At 42.8% G+C, this 17,338-nt stretch overlaps 1 protein-coding gene across 1 annotated transcript in view; it reads right to left on the bottom strand.

Annotated features, from left to right (window-relative positions):
* The window catches only part of LOC126355459 (uncharacterized), a 127,336-nt gene extending 118,628 nt beyond the window's left edge, over positions 1-8,708 (bottom strand). The window contains exon 1 of the mRNA XM_050005775.1: positions 8,406-8,708. Coding sequence (XP_049861732.1) covers positions 8,406-8,708 — 303 coding nt within the window. The remainder of the gene's footprint in view (positions 1-8,405) is intronic.
* Between the last annotated feature and the right edge of the window lie 8,630 nt (positions 8,709-17,338).

The following is a 17,338-nucleotide window of genomic DNA, read 5'->3' on the forward strand; positions in this document are numbered from 1 at the left end:
GCCAAGGTATTGATATTCTAATTCCATTGCAACTTGTATTAATACCCAATGAACGTGACGTTTTCCTACCCTTGTACAATTGTGTCTGACTTATAAACCACAGCAAATTCCAATAAAGAGAGTTTTATGGCGACCATTGTTTCATTCAGCAGTTTTATGAACTCTCTGTTCTTATCATGTTGTGAGTTACAGCATCCATATTTTATTTCATTTATGCTGTTTAATAAATTAAATTCATTAAGTTAATCATTGCGCTACACATTTAATTAAAGTCACGTAAACCTATGGGCGAGTGATCTGGGTATTGCTAAGCTCACCCGGTAGAGATCTTTCTGACATCCATAGGGCTCTGCTTTAACCTCACCTCACAACCACTGCCTCCCCTCCCATTGCCCAGCCGATGATTCCTTACAGAACCAAACTCCCGTCTGTAAAACAACTTCAAGCCTCTGATTACTTTACAATTGAGTTAATTTGTCAAGCACAGTCTGGGTAATTTGCACACCGTTTTAAGATAAGCTAGTCTTTCACTCATCACAATATTTATGACGTCATGTCTCCTGACTATGTGTTGCACAATTCTATAATTTTGCAAGTACATTAAATGTTATATTTGGATTCTGTCTGCAAAATGTGTTGCCAATAGAGCTGTAAAAATTGAAACTTCTTGCTTGATGCTGAATATTTACTGTAAAAACAGCGGAAATGTAGTAAGCGATAAACTTTTTTCTTTTAATTGTTTTGTGGGCTTGTCAGCAACAGAAAGTTTCAAAATGGATTGCAATTATGTGTCAATCTTATTGGAAGTCGCAAACTGCTGTCATTCACAAATAGTGGAAGAATATGTTATGGGTCATTTGTGCTCCTATGTTACACTATCTCAAGATATATGTACCGTTTCTAACTTTGATACTTGGCTTATTGTGTTAAACCTTTAACGTAAGATTGTACCTTTTAATGAGTAGAGTATGACAGCATTTTAAATTTCTACATTCGCTCAATAATTATACGAAATACAGAAAATCAAAATTTTGTTGAGTCTCGATGTAGTTAGATAGGCAACCTGTAACTCAGTCAGGATTGTACCTGCTTACAAAAACTAACTGTGTGACAAGTTACAGTTTAAGGCATCTTCGTGCTTACGACTGTTGTGACAAGACTAAAAGTGACAATATAATTACTTAAACAGCTTCAGAGTGGCAGTATTCTCAACACAGTTTTCGTCCTCCACTAAAATCGACATTTTAACAATAACCATAAATTTGCTTGGACTGCAGAGAATATTGTATGTATTAACCGGGGTCCTAGAAACGACGGAGAGGCTCCGTCCCCGCCGCAGCCGCAGTGGTCCACAACCCCACGACGACTACCGCAGTCCACTTCACCCCTCCGCCGCCCCACACCGAACCCAGGGTAATGCAGAGAATATACTGAATTTAATTAATGAAAGTAAAAAATAGGAAAATGCAATAAATGAAGCAGTGAAACGTGCTGAAATCCCGGAAACCCAGCATGAAGCCGCAACCCCCTGAGAAAAGAAACTGCAAGAACCTTGCAGACGACTTTCAGGCGTCCAACTTGTTCTGCCGATCACGTAGAGTTTCGCACGTGTAGTTCGTAGACAAAGAAATTTTAACGTAACACAGCAAACTGTCATCTCAAGACATTTATATAATAATATCAGTGCTTTCTTTCCACAGCAACCTCGTTTGAACTCTTCAGTTCCAGTATAGGCGAGTGCCCACCAATTAGGCCACAAAATACGTCAAATACTATTTTTGCTCTAGCATAATTAATTGTAAAGCCACCAGGGACCAGCACGTATGTACTGGGTCAGCGTTAGGAGACTCGGGATTCTGAAACATCCCAGCGTCGTAGTCACTTGTTCACGTTTGTTGAACGAAGGGGCCCACATGAGGTAACCATTACCTTCTAGTGAACAGCAACCAGAAGGTTATACGTTTTTTGAAAAGTGATGCCTACTTCAGGCAGAGTTGTCAATAGAGATATTAAATTGTCTGGAACTGGCATACGAACAATTACTCACCCTTTGTTATTAACCCACAGTTTCGCATGCCATTATCTGACTGTACCATAAGATGATTAATCATCAGTGTACATAAAGTAGTATGAATTGTAGCACAGTAGTAACACGAGCACAAACATCGTAAGTGAAACAGGAACATACGTGTGCTGAACTTTGTAGTGGTTCATAATGCTTGGAATCAGCTGTTTTACTACTTTGTCATTCTGTCATCACAGGAACAAAACGAACTGCCCGCACCAGCGTATTGACGTGCATGTATGTACCATGTTTTAACAAGATATACGGTAATCAAATAAAACTTCATTATACATAGACCACGGTGTGTATTTAAAGTGCTGCAAATCATCATTCACAACAGAACAAGTTTGGTCTCTTCCCCCAATTAACGCAACCCAACAACAGAAATCAGAGGCAGAACGAACTCGATAACAAAGTTGTAATGTTGTCGATGAACGTTTTTAGAAGCATCGAAGCATACCGTATGACATCCTACAACTTTTACTGCTTTCTGCCTTAAAAATGAGTGAAATGGGAAACCATAAAAGGAAGCTCGATCCATCAGACCAAGTCAGTATCAAATAAACATGCTGAAACCTGTACATTACAAGTTTCTTCAACGATTCTGTTTTTGTCTCGGAAAATTAGCTCTCGAAACGGCCGTGGAAGAAACCAGATATTGACACGAATAATTGTTTTAATTTTTCATATTATGGTATAAACAGTTGCAGCTTCCAAAAAGTTCACCTTGGACGAAATAAAGAATCTTCGAATTCCACTTAGTTTCAGTATTATAGCCCTTCCATGCCGTACAGCTTTCAAGTCTGTTTCTGCTAGTCTTCTATATAAGAAAGTCTTCCCGTGTCCACTTCGTAATTTTCTACTTTTTATCTTTTCAAATTTTACGATTAGTTGCTTTATAATTTGTCAATATTATACTATTAACTATTAATGTCATACCATATCAATACAAGACAAGTCACTGAACAGCGTCCGCATGAAGTAGTACTTGCTTGCCTTCTACCGTAGCCGACAGTGGCGGTGGAGCTTCACTGGACGAAATTTACATAACGGAATTTCAGTTCAGTAGATTTTTAAATTAAATTATGATCAACCATTAAGGGCCCTAAGTAAAAAAGGGCGAGAGAACTTGTTTAGTGTGTTGTGTAGGAACATGAGAACTTTGTCCAAACCCGACGCAAGGTAAATACTGGTTTAACGTGGCCTGTGAACAAACGACCCGCCTTCTCGGGTTACCTGGCCGCGCGGCCGTATCCCCCAGGGTAACTTTATTACGGCTTTCGACAGCCCCGGGTCGCCCCGGGCGGTGGTTGGCTTCGCGTGGCGGCCATTTAAAAGCCACTGCCACATCTGAGCTAACGTGCTGGGCAGGAAGTGCATGTCACTCCAGTCGCCAGTCTCCATTAACAGCCACTGATCGCCAGGCGAAAACATTTTTAACTCCTCCTCGAAGACAACGGAGAAAATGTGTACGCAAGAATCTTAACATACCTCTCTCAATATAAAATACTTACAGTTTTGATTTAACAAAGGTCTATCCACAGAACACGCTGTTTTTATATTCGAAAATCACTTAATACAAAATTCTAATGAGAAATATTAACAGTTGATTTTTCTGTGACTTCTCAATAGCATTTTATAGTGGAGTTCATAGTATTAGAAAACATTAAATATTGAGGGATTAGCCGAGCGGTCTAGGGCGCTGCAGTCATGGACTGTGTGGCTGGTCCCGGCGGAGGTTCGAGTCCTCCCTCGAGCATGGGTGTGTGTGTGTCTGTCCTTGGGATAATTTAGATTAAGTAGTGTGTAAGCTTAGGGACTGATGGCCTTAGCAGTTAAGTCCCATAAGATTTCACACACATCTGAACATTAAATATTGCATCACACGTTTTCCTAGTAACTGGTTTTCATTCTATTTAAGCAAAAGGATGTGAACTAAGAAACTCAGGGAATGTACATAATGAACAGTGTCTTTACAGTTGTCGATAATTGCTTAAGAGATATCATAGGGATCTATATTTGAGCCACTCTTGTACTTGCTATGTATAAATGATCTTCCATAAAACATACAAGATAGAGTTGATCCAATACATAAAAACGTATTTTGCTAAATCTTTAAATGCGAACATTTATGATTAAGCTTTGCCATGATTTTTATTGACATCGAATGAAACAACACGTGTACTGTTACCACTCACTGTTTATTAATTTCCACGAAGAGCTAAATATCGATCAGCACGTGGTTTCATGAAGATTAATATAGCATGTATGTGTTGTGTTACGACGTTGGAATAACTTGTAGCCCTGTCTAGCGGAGGAAAGGGAATAAACACAATTGCAGTACATGGCTTATAATTATCTGACTAAAAAGACGGACGAAAATATAAATGTGAAAGTAAAATAAGTAACGTAAAAGTACACCTAGTGGTCACAGGCTCCTTTCTCTGTCGTATTACCTCGCTTACACCATCATGCTCTGTAGACATTAAAGGAAAGAAGATGGCATGTAGAATATTTACAAATCGATTGTTCGATCTAATCTTGTGTGTTAAATGTAAACGTTGTGTGACTAGGGCCTCCCGTCGGGTAGACTGTTTGTCGGGTGCAAGTCTTTCGATTTGACGCCACTTCGGCGACTTGCGCGTCGATGGGGATGAAATGATGATGATTAGGACAACACAACACCCAGTCCCTTAGTGGAGAAAATCTCCGACCCAGCCGGAAATCGAAGCCGGGCCCTTAGGATTGACATTCTGTCACGCTGACCACTTTTTTTCCCTTTGTATTTTGTCGAAACGGACGTCACATGACATCTATTAAAGTTCGTTGTTGATCTTTTCACTAAGTTTTTTATCACTCAGCTACCGGGGGTGGACTATCTTGTATGTTAATAGGTCTAGGATCAAATTGGAGTACTGGAAGAGATAGCGAAGATCAAGTGAATCAAGAATAGAGCATTTCATTACGGCATCATCTAGACGGCGAAAGAGTATTATGCACATGCTCACCCATCTCCATTAGCAAATATACAAGAGAGGCGCGTCCATCACCGGGAGGTATGCCGTTGAAATTACAGGCGCGAACTTTCCAAGAGGAGTTGCACAATATATTACTACAAGCCACATACACTATCTGACCAAAAGTACCCGGGCATAGATATGTAATGTGGAAATGACTATTAGATATCATGCGAGGCGGACCCGTCAGCCCAAAAGGAGGAGGAGAGTACTGTGCTGTCAGTAGAGAAGCAGAAGGCGTCGGTCAGGGGAGCTCACTTAGAATGTGCCACATGAGTGTAAAGTCCGCCAAGCACAGTGCATCCGCTCTAAAGCTGCACCAGTCGACAGTTAATGATGTGGCAGAGAAGTGGAACCGTGAAGAAACAACCGTAGCTAAAGCAGGACCAGTTAGATCTTATGTACTGACAGATATGAACCATCAAGCATTGCGGAGTGTATTCATACAAAATCACGTGAGATCAGCGGAAGGAAAAGCTTGTGAGTTCCAGTGAGTTACCGGAAGGCCAGCTAACTCAGTGACTGTGCGTGGCGTATTAGAAAGAATGGGGCACAATGGTGGATCACCGTCACGCAAGTCACACTTTCTGTGGTCTGTGCTGAGCAACTCTCTGGGAGGCGTAAAGAGCTGCGCCGCTGGAACAGTGGATGGCTGGAAAAGAGTGATTGTCAGTGATGAATCAATCGCGCTATACCTAGTGGAAATCCGGTGGAGGGGTTCCGGTTTGGCGAATTCGTGGAGATGCCACCATGTGTAGTGACAACAGCGGAACATGCAGCAAGTGGTGTTACGGTATGGGTAACGACTGTCCTACTAAGCTTAAGAAAATGTTAACACATTTTTGAGCATTCTAACCAAATTGCGTGCCAGTGTAATATCTCTGAAGCTGTCCTACTGCATTCGCGATGTCCTGTCAGAATGGTCGCAGTACGTAGTAATCGACGGGTAATCGTCGATTAGAAAAGAAGTGATATCTGGCATTGAACAAAGAAATGTTGTAAGCCCTTTGCCGTTTCTAATATATATAAACGATATAGGAGACAATCCTAGCAGCCCTTTTAGATTGCTTGCAGGTGAAGCTGTAATTTACAGTCTAGTAAAGTCATCAAAAGATAAAAACCAATTGCAAAATGACTTAGGCACGATATCTCTATGGTGCGAAATTGGAAAATGTCTGTGAATAAAGAAAAGTGTGAGGTCATCCACATGAGCGCGAAAAGAAATCCGATAAATTCCGGTTACACAACAAATTACATAAATTCACAGGCCCTCAATTCAGTTACATACAGAATCACACAGATAATTTTGTGGAGAAGAGAAACCGAGACTTCATTATATTGCTAGTATACTAACAACATGAAACAGGTCTAAAGAGACTGCCTGCACCACGCTTGTCCGTCCTCTGTTAAACTATTGCTACTTGGTATGCGATCCTTACAAGATAGGATTGACGGAGGACATCGAAATAGTCCAAAGAGGAGCACCTCGTTTTGCAGTATCCCGAAACGCGTGAGAGAATGTCACGAGTATAATAGGCGAGTTGACACTGCAATCATTAAAACAAAGGCGTTTTTCGTAGCGACGGGATTTTTAACGAAATTTCAATCACCAATTTTGTCCTTCGAGTGTGAAAATATTTTACTGTCACTAGCCTTCATAGACATAAATGATCGTCGTAATAAAATAAAATAAAGCGGTGCTCGTACACAAAGATTTAAGTGTTCATTTTTCCCATGCGCTCTTAGAGAGCGGAACGTAGAGAAGTAGTTTGAAGGTCAGTGTGAATTCCAAAGTAGCGATGTAGATGTAAATGTAGTTGTGTACTGCTCATCGGAGATAATAATAGTGTTTATCACAATGACAATGCACCTTATCGTAAAACAGCCTCCTTGAGGCAATGATTTGTAAACAAAATCATTCCTGAAATGGATTACATGACCAGAGTTGCGACCTGAACCCAATGGAACACCTTTTGGATGAGATAGAACGTCGACTTCTCTCCAAACCCTAGTGTCCAACATCACTGTCTTCTTTGGTTCCGTCTCTTGAGGACCTGCACAGAAATTCTGGCTCGTGATTGGAAATCCCCCAGCAGAGTTCAAGCCAACAACAGATAGAGACACCCTATAGTACTAGGTGTCCGGATATTTTGGATCATCTAATGTACGTGTTGCGAAATGACATCAACGGGAAAATCATGGAAGTTGGAGCTCATTTGGAAGTTTATAGACGATCGTTTTTCATATGCAACATCCGCAAATGGAAAAGGGGAGAAGGGTACAAATAGTGAGAAGCGTCCGCCACACACTGGACAGCCGCCAGTGTTCGACGTGAATGTGCACTAACGACTTACAGACAGCAGGTGGCAATACAAGCATTGGAGAGTTATAGACAGCGCTGGAGGGAAGCGGAAAACAACGCAGTTGTTATCGTAATGCGGGAAAGGAGGAATTTATCTGACGTCGAAAAGGACATGATCATTGACTTTCGGGCCAAGGGTAGAAGCATTTCCAAAACGGCTAAGTTTGTAAACTGTCCGCGTGCGATCATGGTTAAAGTGTATCTTGCATGGTATAACGGCGCTATCCAAAACCGGTGCCGATGCAATTGGACTAGACATGCAACATTTGAGTAACTGGCGTCCCAGATAAACCAAGGGACTGTCAACAGTATTTTCTCAGTGACTATTCAGTGGCTGCATATGTACCCCTGCTGCTGGTGCCTGGTTCACACACCCATACTGACTGGACGTCCACTGAGTGGCGATTCACTTATTATGCTCCATCGGACAAAGGGCCGTGTACAGGTTGCTACATCTGAAAGCAAACGCCCTGCATCAGTCATCAGAGCGTTATGGTCTGGGAAATGTTTTCGTGGAATTTCCTGAGTGATCTCGTCATTCTGAAATGCACAGTGGATCAACATAAGTATGCATCTCTTCTCGGGGACCACGTCCACCCCAAATAAGCTCTTTGTTTCTCTTTGTTACGATGGCATCTACCAACAGGATACCGCAAAGTGTCATGCAGCTCTCAGTATACGTGCGTAGTTCAAAGAGGACCAGGATTAGTTTACCCTGTTCCCCTGGTCAGAAAACCTACCGGATTTAAATCTAATCGAGAATCTGTGAGACCACTGCGATCGGGCTGTTCGCGCCACGGATTCTCAGCCGGGAAACCTAGTGCAGCTGGCCACGCCACTGGAGTCGGCATGGCTTCATATCCCTCTCGGTCTCTTCCAGAATTCCACTGACTTTCTTCCTGCACGTTTCCCGCTGCAGAAGGTGGTTATTTAGGTTATTGACACGATAATGTGACTGAACCGTATAATCATGAGATTCCGCAGGGTGTCGCCGTTCTCGACTAGAGCCACAGTTCGGAGACGTTCTTCTGCTCCGGGCAACTTCAGGCCAGTGTAGCGCGCCATTGATGACAAAGAGGCGGCCGGGAGCCCCGCATTCCGGGCGGTGCCATGGCGGCGGAGAGGGCGCCAGCAGCCCGCGGCGGTCCCACGACTGTTTTAGGTTTCGGCGGAAACCCGAGCGGCGCATGCGGGCCTGCTTGCCCTGGCCCGGGCGCAACCCGACGCCGCCGCCGCCGCCGCCGCCGCCGCCACCGGCCGGCATTCCGCCACACCCGAGCCGCCGCCACGCCGCCCATTCATCGCTACATCGACGGCCACCCGCCCTGCTCTCGCGCTCTTTAAGCGCTCGCGGTCGACGAGCACGCCGCGACTGGTCCTCCACTACAGGTGTAGACATATCAACAGCCGGTCAAAATTACGACCCAAGTGGGGCAGGGATGCGCACTGTCACCTATGCTATTCGATATTCGAAAAAAGAAAGTGTGCATATTCTTATAAATAATGATTGTCAAAATTAGAAAAAAAAATTAAGAGGAAATTACTCACTGGAGACGTCACGGTCATACAGTGTAACATTCTCTCAGGACTTGATAATGGCCTCAATTCAGCAAGGAAGAGAATCCACAGGTTTCTTCAGGTATGCGATATACTGTTGAAATCACTCACTAATCATTATATTCTGTAGAGCTGCGATACTGTGGGATTGCTAAGGAGCATTCGAGAAGACGACGGTTCATATCTCCTCCGATCATTCACATCTCCATAAATTCCTGATTTCTCTACATCCGTAACTTCCCAAAATCGGTCAAGGCAAATGACAGGATGGTTCCTATGAAAGGGCACGCCACATTTTCTTCGTCATCATTCCCTAATCTGATCTTTTGCTTGGTCTCTAATGGCCTTGTTAAACACTTATCTTTTTTTCTTCCATGGGATTACAATTGGGTGATTTAGAGGGCCAGTATTCGTAAACCCATGAAAGTATGTGTGCATCCCTGTGGACACGGCTGCTATCTCCCTGAATGTTTTCTCAGCGCACTCATCATGAAGACATAGGAGAAAGGACAACAGAGAATTTTGGTATAAGTATCTTACGCCGGCAGGTGTGGCCGAGCGGTTCTAGGCGCTTCAGTCTGGAACCGCGCGACCGCTACAGTCGCAGGTTCGAATCCTGCCTCGGGCATGGATGGGTGTGATGTCCTTAGGTTAGTTAGGTTTAAGTAGTTCTAAGTTCTAGGGGACTGATGACCTCAGATGTTAAGTCCCATAGTGCTCAGAGCCATTTGAACCATCTCCATCCTCCAGTGCACACTGCAGGTTAAACACTTCATTGGGCGGTCGAGGCACTAGACACCTTTCAACATCTAAAAAAACAGGTAATATCGCGACTGCCTCCACTCAGTTACTGCCTAGTATTTGTGTTGCTTTGTCCACTGAAGACTTGCTTCGTTATCTGCTGACGTGAACAAAGTCTTTTAAAGATAAACATTTCCAAATGGATGCAATTCTCTTCGCAGTGTTTGCTCGGAAGCTGACTGAGATGGACCTGCATTAAGAAACAGCAGCAATTCGTATCACATTTGAATGCAACTGGCAGTGACAAGCTGTGTCCTTGTCAATTAGGATATTTTCACGACGGGGACACGTGATGCCAAGTCTGTTTCGACTATCCTGGCAGAAATTTTCTTTGTGAAGTCCTTACACATCTTCCTCATACGATTCCAATTTTATTGGGCCCTGAAGAAAGATATTCGTGGTCGTCGAGGTGCTTCGGACAAAGAGGAGCACGCCTGGACACGATCCTGGTCCAGTAGCCAACAGAAAACATTTTTCCACCAAGGCACTGAGCATGTTGTCTCACAGTGCTATTACTTTTACTTCTGAAATAATAAACACTGGTCATATTTTCTTTTCATCTGTCTAGTTTTGATTCGAATGCCCCTTATATGCAGCGTGGTCAGAAATAGTCTGAAAAGTTTGTAAGGATGTTCCAGGGCAAGTTGCACTGAGAAATAATTCTTAATAAAAAGTTTGATACGTTGGGCTGTTTCTGAGTTAATTACCATTGTTGTTGTTGTTGTTGTCTTCAGTCCTGAGACTGGTTTGATGCAGCTCTCCATCCTACTCTATCCTGTGCAAGCTGCTTCATCTCCCAGTACCTACTGCAACCTACATCCTTCTGAATCTGCTTAGTGTACTCATCTCTCGGTCTCCCTCTACGATTTTTACCCTCCACGCTGCCCTCCAATGCTAAATTTGTGATCCCTTGATGCCTCAAAACATGTCCTACCAACCGATCCCTTCTTCTAGTCAAGTTGTGCCACAAACTTCTCTTCTCCCCAATCCTATTCAATACCTCCTCATTAGTTACGTGCTGTATCCACCTTATCTTCAGTATTCTTCTGTAGCACCACATTTCGAAAGCTTCTATTCTCTTCTTGTCCAAACTAGTTATCGTCCATGTTTCACTTCCATACATGGCTACACTCCAAACAAATACTTTCAGAAACGACTTCCTGATACATAAATCTATATTCGATGTTAACAAATTTCTCTTCTTCAGAAACGCTTTCCTTGCCATTGCCAGTCTACATTTTATATCCTCTCTACTTCGACCATCATCAGTTATTTTACTTCCTAAATAGCAAAACTCCTTTACTACTTTAAGTGTCTCATTTCCTAATCTAATTCCCTTAGCATCACCCGATTTAATTTGACTACATTCCATTATCCTCGTTTTGCTTTTGTTAATGTTCATCTTATATCCTCCTTTCAAGACACTGTCCATTCCGTTCAACTGCTCTTCCAAGTCCTTTGCCGTCTCTGACAGAATTACAATGTCATCGGCGAACCTCAAAGTTTTTACTTCGTCTCCATGAATTTTAATACCTACTCCGAATTTTTCTTTTGTTTCCTTTACTGCTTGCTCAATATACAGATTGAATAACATCGGGGAGAGGCTACAACCCTGTCTCACTCCTTTCCCAACCACTGCTTCCCTTTCATGCCCCTCGACTCTTATGACTGCCATCTGGTTTCTGTACAAATTATAAATAGCCTTTCGCTCCCTGTATTTTACCCCTGCCACCTTTAGAATTTGAAAAAGAGTATTCCAGTCAATATTGTCAAAAGCTTTCTCTAAGTCTACAAATGCTAGAAACGTAGGTTTGCCTTTTCTTAATCTTTCTTCTAAGATAAGTCGTAAGGTCAGTATTGCCTCACGTGTTCCAACATTTCGACGGAATCCAAACTGATCCTCCCCGAGGTCTGCATCTACCAGTTTTCCCATTCGTCTGTAAAGAATTCGCGTTAGTATTTTGCAGCCGTGGCTTATTAAACTGATAGTTCGGTAATTTTCACATCTGTCAGCACCTGCTTTCTTTGGGATTGGAATTATTATATTCTTCTTGAAGTCTGAGGGTATTTCGCCTGTCTCATACATCTTGCTCACCAGCTGGTAGAGTTTTGTGATGACTGGCTCTCCCAAGGCCGTCAGTAGTTCTAATGGAATGTTGTCTACTCCGGGGGCCTTGTTTCGACTCAGGTCTTTCAGTGCTCTGTCAAACTCTTCACGCAGTATCGTATCTCCCATTTCGTCTTCATCTACATCCTCTTGTATTTCCATAATATTGTCCTCAAGTACATCGCCCTTGTATAAGCCTTCTATATACTCCTTCCACCTTTCTGCCTTCCCTTCTTTGCTTAGAACTGGGCTGCCATCTGAGCTCTTGATATTCATACACGTGGTTCTCTTCTCTCCAAAGGTCTCTTTAATTTTCCTGTAGGCAGTATCTATCTTACCCCTAGTGAGATAAGCTTCTACATCCTTACATTTGTCCTCTAGCCATCCCTGTTTAGCCATTTTGCACTTCCTGTCGATCTCATTTTTGAGACGTCTGTATTCCTTTTTGCCTGCTTCATTTACTGCATTTTTATATTTTCTCCTTTCATCAATTAAATTCAATATTTCTTCTGTTACCCAAGGATTTCTAGCAGCCCTCGTCTTTGTACCTACTTTATCCTCTGCTGCCTTCACTACTACATCCCTCAGAGCTACCCATTCTTCTTCTACTGTATTTCTTTCCCCTATTCCTGTCAATTGTTCCCTTATGCTCTCCCTGAAACTCTGTACAACCTCTGGTTCTTTCAGTTTATCCAGGTCCCATCTCCTTAATTTCTCACATTTTTGCAGTTTCTTCAGTTTTAATCTACAGGTCATAACCAATAGATTGTGGTCAGAGTCCACATCTGCCCCTGGAAATGTCTTACAACTTAAAACCTGGTTCCTAAATCTCTGTCTTACCATTATATAATCTATCTGATACCTTTTAGTATCTCCAGGGTTCTTCCACGTATACAACCTTCTTTCATGATTCTTAAACCAAGTGTTAGCTATGATTAAGTTAATTACCAACCAATTATGTCGTTGCGCGCGTACCCGCGTTCGGCCATCCTGACTTAGGTTTCCCGTGATTTCCGTAAATCGCTCAGGCAAATGCCGGGATGGTTCCTATGAAAGGGCACGGCCGATTTCCTTCCCCATCCTTCCCTCATCCGAGCCTGTGCTCCGTCTCTAATGACCTCGTTGTCGACGGGGCGTTAAACACCTATATTCTCCTCCTCCTCCTTCGTTGCACGCGTAAATTCAGTTGTAGATGATAGCGCACGACACTGTTCAGCCTTTTGTTCGTGTTCGATTCTTACTATTGTCCCATGTCCAACTTTTGTATCACTCTCTTGTTTCATCCTAGGAAACCAGACGAAAAGCGTGTATAGCGGCACCATCTCTGGCAGGACACGACTTTCCACTCGCAACAGCCTGGTTGCCTAACTTCAGCGTTCAAATGGTTCAAATGGCTCTGAGCACTATGGGACTTAACATCTATGGTCATCAGTCCCCTAGAACTTAGAACTACTTAAACCTAACTAACCTAAGGACACCACACAACACTCATCCATCACGAGGCGGAGAAAATCCCTGACCCCACCTGGAATCGAACCCGGGCAACTTCAGCGTTAATTAACTCGAAACGGCGCAAAGCATCAGATTTTTTTCTGAACAATTGTTTCTCAGTGCAACCTATCTGCAATGCCCTTAAAAGGTTTCCAGACTGTTTCTAAATAACCTGTATAAGTAACTGGTGCACAAGTCAGAATAGAAGCACCGCGAGATCGCTCGCTGTAGTCCACACGAAGTCAGAGCGCCGGAAAAAAATGTAGAAAATGCAGAAAGACCTGCAAGGAATCGAAATTCAGTGGAGTAAATTGACTATCAACACTATCAGCCGTCACGTGTTGTTCATCGATAAAGCCGAAAGATCCGTTATTGATCGATTACACGATTGGTGAACAATCATACGAAACTTTCTGTGACAGAAGGACGCGGGATGAAATCTGACAGGACCCTGACAGTCTCAAGTACTTCCGGTTTTTGGAATAGTGTTTATACAGAGATTGACATTAGGTAGGAAGACAATATGATTGATAAATTACTCTTAGCAAGACGCGGAAACTTGTATAATCAAGCATCAAAACACAAAGTTCTTTGAATGTTTGGTACGGCCGGTCCGGGTGTGAGTGCGATATATCGCTATCGCCGGTGTTCTACTAGGGGCGTTGGCACCCGCCGAGTCTCGGTAGGCAACGACTGTGACCGGCGCAAGCGGCATGTACATTACAAAGGCCTGTATAGGAAAACGATTTGCAGCCTTGCGATCAGTTGTGTGCGGCACTCAGCAACAGTCTTCTCACGATGGTGGCACACAGTTGGATCGTCGAAATATCGAGTCTTGTTGATTTTAGTATCCGGCAGCAAACCCGAGCATATTACCATTCTCACGAAACACTCACACCATTAAATATCTAGCAGCATGCATCAAGAGCAATTATTTAGGATTCTTCTTATGAATCTGAGGCATATTCAACTCCTACAACAAGTTGTATGTGACAGGTGGACTTTGCGTCGCAGATAGACAAAGGGACAGCCTTCTTGGTGAAAGAACCATACTACCATTCTTCTCAAATGATTTGGTGTCCAAGAGGGCGTGAGCTGGAAGGAAGATTTGGGAGTTTATCGTTCCGGAGACGTTGTGGTAATTATAGACATAGTGGAAAGGATGGACCGACAGTGAGTTTCTTTCAGAAAATAATCGCTGAACTCATTTCATGTTTATTTTTTCTATTCAATTTCGCCGGCCGGAGTGGCCGAGTGGTTCTAGGCGCTTCAGGCTGGAACCGCGCGACCGCTACGGTCACAGGTTCGAATCCTGCCTCGGGCATGGATGTGTGTGATGTCCTTAGGTTAGTTAGGTTTAACTATTTCTAAGTTCTAGGGGACTGATGACCTCCGCTGTTAAGTCCCATAGTGCTCAGAGCCATTTGAACCATTTTTTTTATTAAATTTCTCTCATTTTGTAGATAGATTCTGAGCTGGTGCGTTTCTGGCGCCAGTTTCCATCGATCGTCATTTTGATCTTTGAGTCGACTTCGATGCTTATTTGTCTTCTCTTTGTCTTTGGCGGCGCGGATTTAACGGCAGCGCGTGCGCTCTGCTGGGGAAGTGTGTCGGGATCGGCGGCGAGTGAGAGTCACGTGCGACTGTGTACGTAGGCAGGACGGCAAGAGGACGAGTCGGACAACGAAGGAGCGCGGCCAGCGGCTACGGCGTGTTGAGTCGTGAGTGCAGATCCACCTCCCGTGGTGATTTGGTTTTCCTAGAGGTCGGAAGGACAACCTCCTTCGAGTTTGTTAGAGGCTACGCCGGCCGATTGAATTGGAGTCGCCGAGTTGCTTCAGTGAGTTTCGTGCGGCTTAATTGAATATGCCAGTGTATTAAAAATACTTTGGAATTGTTTTAGTTGTTTATCACTTACCTCGGTGTCGTGAGTAACTATCTTGTTGGCCGTTGAGAAAGTGTGGCTTCGCCCAACCATTCGACATGAAGCGCGGTTAAAGACGTAGCTAGAAGTGCAACGAGTAGTAAATCCGGCTCTGGCGTTTCAAGAGACGCCGAGATACGTCCTCTATTCTACCTTGTAGTTCATTTCGTGGTTTGGCGTGTAAATGTGCGCCGAGATAATTCTTGTCATCTTAACTTTAAGGCATGATTTTTAGCGAACTTATTAATCAAAGTTCAAGGGCTGGCCCTGGCCAAGTAACTCACGGAGGCTAATTGGTTTCTATTCAGTTGTATTGATCACCTGTTCTCTAGATAAGATTGTGTCGTTTATGTTTTAGAATACTGTCTGCCGCTGATGTGTGTTGTGTTAGAGATAATTTGCAGCGGTCGACGCGAGCACACTGGGAGCAGAGCACCACGGGAGCAGCGAGATATTTAAGGCCCAGTCCTCTCCTTTACATATGGGTTTATGTTGTCACTGTGGAGTGATTCCATCTTTCCGGTGGAGAATTGTAGCATCTGAAGTTCAAGTGCAGGGCAAATTTGAGTACATTTCTATGTCATTTCCTGTCTCGTGGATCTCTCGTATTGATCTGAATCCTTGGTCTGCTCGCATCTATTGCTAATTCACACGCAATATTGAAGCATCTTCATGTTAAGGGATTGTCATATGGTCATGTTCTAGTTGTAATCATTCTAAGAATATTGTTGATTATTCAAGCGAGTGAGTTAATTTGAAGATTGGTTTGGTCAAAGTTAAAGCACCTCCTTAATTGTTTTAGTCATTTTGTATTTTGTTTGTTTAGGAAAGTTGGTTAGCCAAACCGTAAAAGATCTGTGTTCTTACCCTTAATCTGTTCCTCAGCTGATTGGAAGTAATGAGAGTTGTGATGGGAATTGTATGGACATTTGTACTATTTAAGTAAAGCCTTACCTGAGTATTTTATCTAGTAATATTCAAATTTCAAGTTTTATGGGTCTTGTTCCGGTTAAAGAAATTTATTTGTTATTTGTCCAAGTGATATGGCCTTGTAAGACAGTCTCCTGTATTAGTGTGGTTGTGATTTTATAACGCTTTTGATTGTAATAAAATATGGAGCAACTACAACGGATTACTGTTGTATTTTGGTGTGTCACTACCATCACACATTTCATATTCCTATTTTAAGCATTAACAGTCAGGGTTTCGGCACACACCTGCTTCAGTTTTTCACCCAGAACAAAATAACTAGGGGTTCAGTTTTGAGAGATGGCTATCAGTCGAATCAGCTTTCCATTTTCTTCGGCAATGCTCATCACGCACATCACATTTTGAAGAGCTGAACTGTTGCTCTACAATCCGCACTACTTAATTAAAAGGAAATAATCAGTTCAACGAAACAGGATGAGGAACTACAGTTTTATACTGTGTTTCAGTGGATTATTAGCAATGCCAATTTAGCGCGTTTGTGGACAATTTTTGTAGCAATGGCTGGATCAGTGTAATTATTTCCGATGTGGTCAGTCGGGGACAGTGCTGTGAATGTGAATATACTGAATAAAAAATGACTAAGCGGATGAAATCACTGTATTAAGAGTGCACGGAGGAAGACAGTTCAAAGAGGGTATCTGAAACCATCGTCTCACCGTGCACAGTAGATATACATAATCCCTGCGATATATAAATGCCGACTGTACCTACGGTATTCTTGCATAAAGCTTCTCTCTTGTGCGGTTATTTCTACAGCTTGTTCTCGTTTTGTCTGTTATGGTCTGAAATATAATACACTTTAACTACAATTTATTGTCATGTGTACCATCCTGTCTCGTTGTAACCGTTTGCCTGTCTCATATTTTTCCTGAAACTGAAGTCTATTATGTACAACTAATATGTTTAACACATAAAATACTATCTGCCTGTTTTACTGTTAGCCATAAACTCAATATGAATGGACACATTAGCTTTGGTATCTTTCACACATCCGTTTTAATGCACCATGCAAAATTTTATTTTA

This window comes from Schistocerca gregaria, chromosome 3, assembly GCF_023897955.1.
Source record: "Schistocerca gregaria isolate iqSchGreg1 chromosome 3, iqSchGreg1.2, whole genome shotgun sequence".
Classification (NCBI taxonomy): Eukaryota; Metazoa; Arthropoda; class Insecta; order Orthoptera; family Acrididae; genus Schistocerca; species Schistocerca gregaria.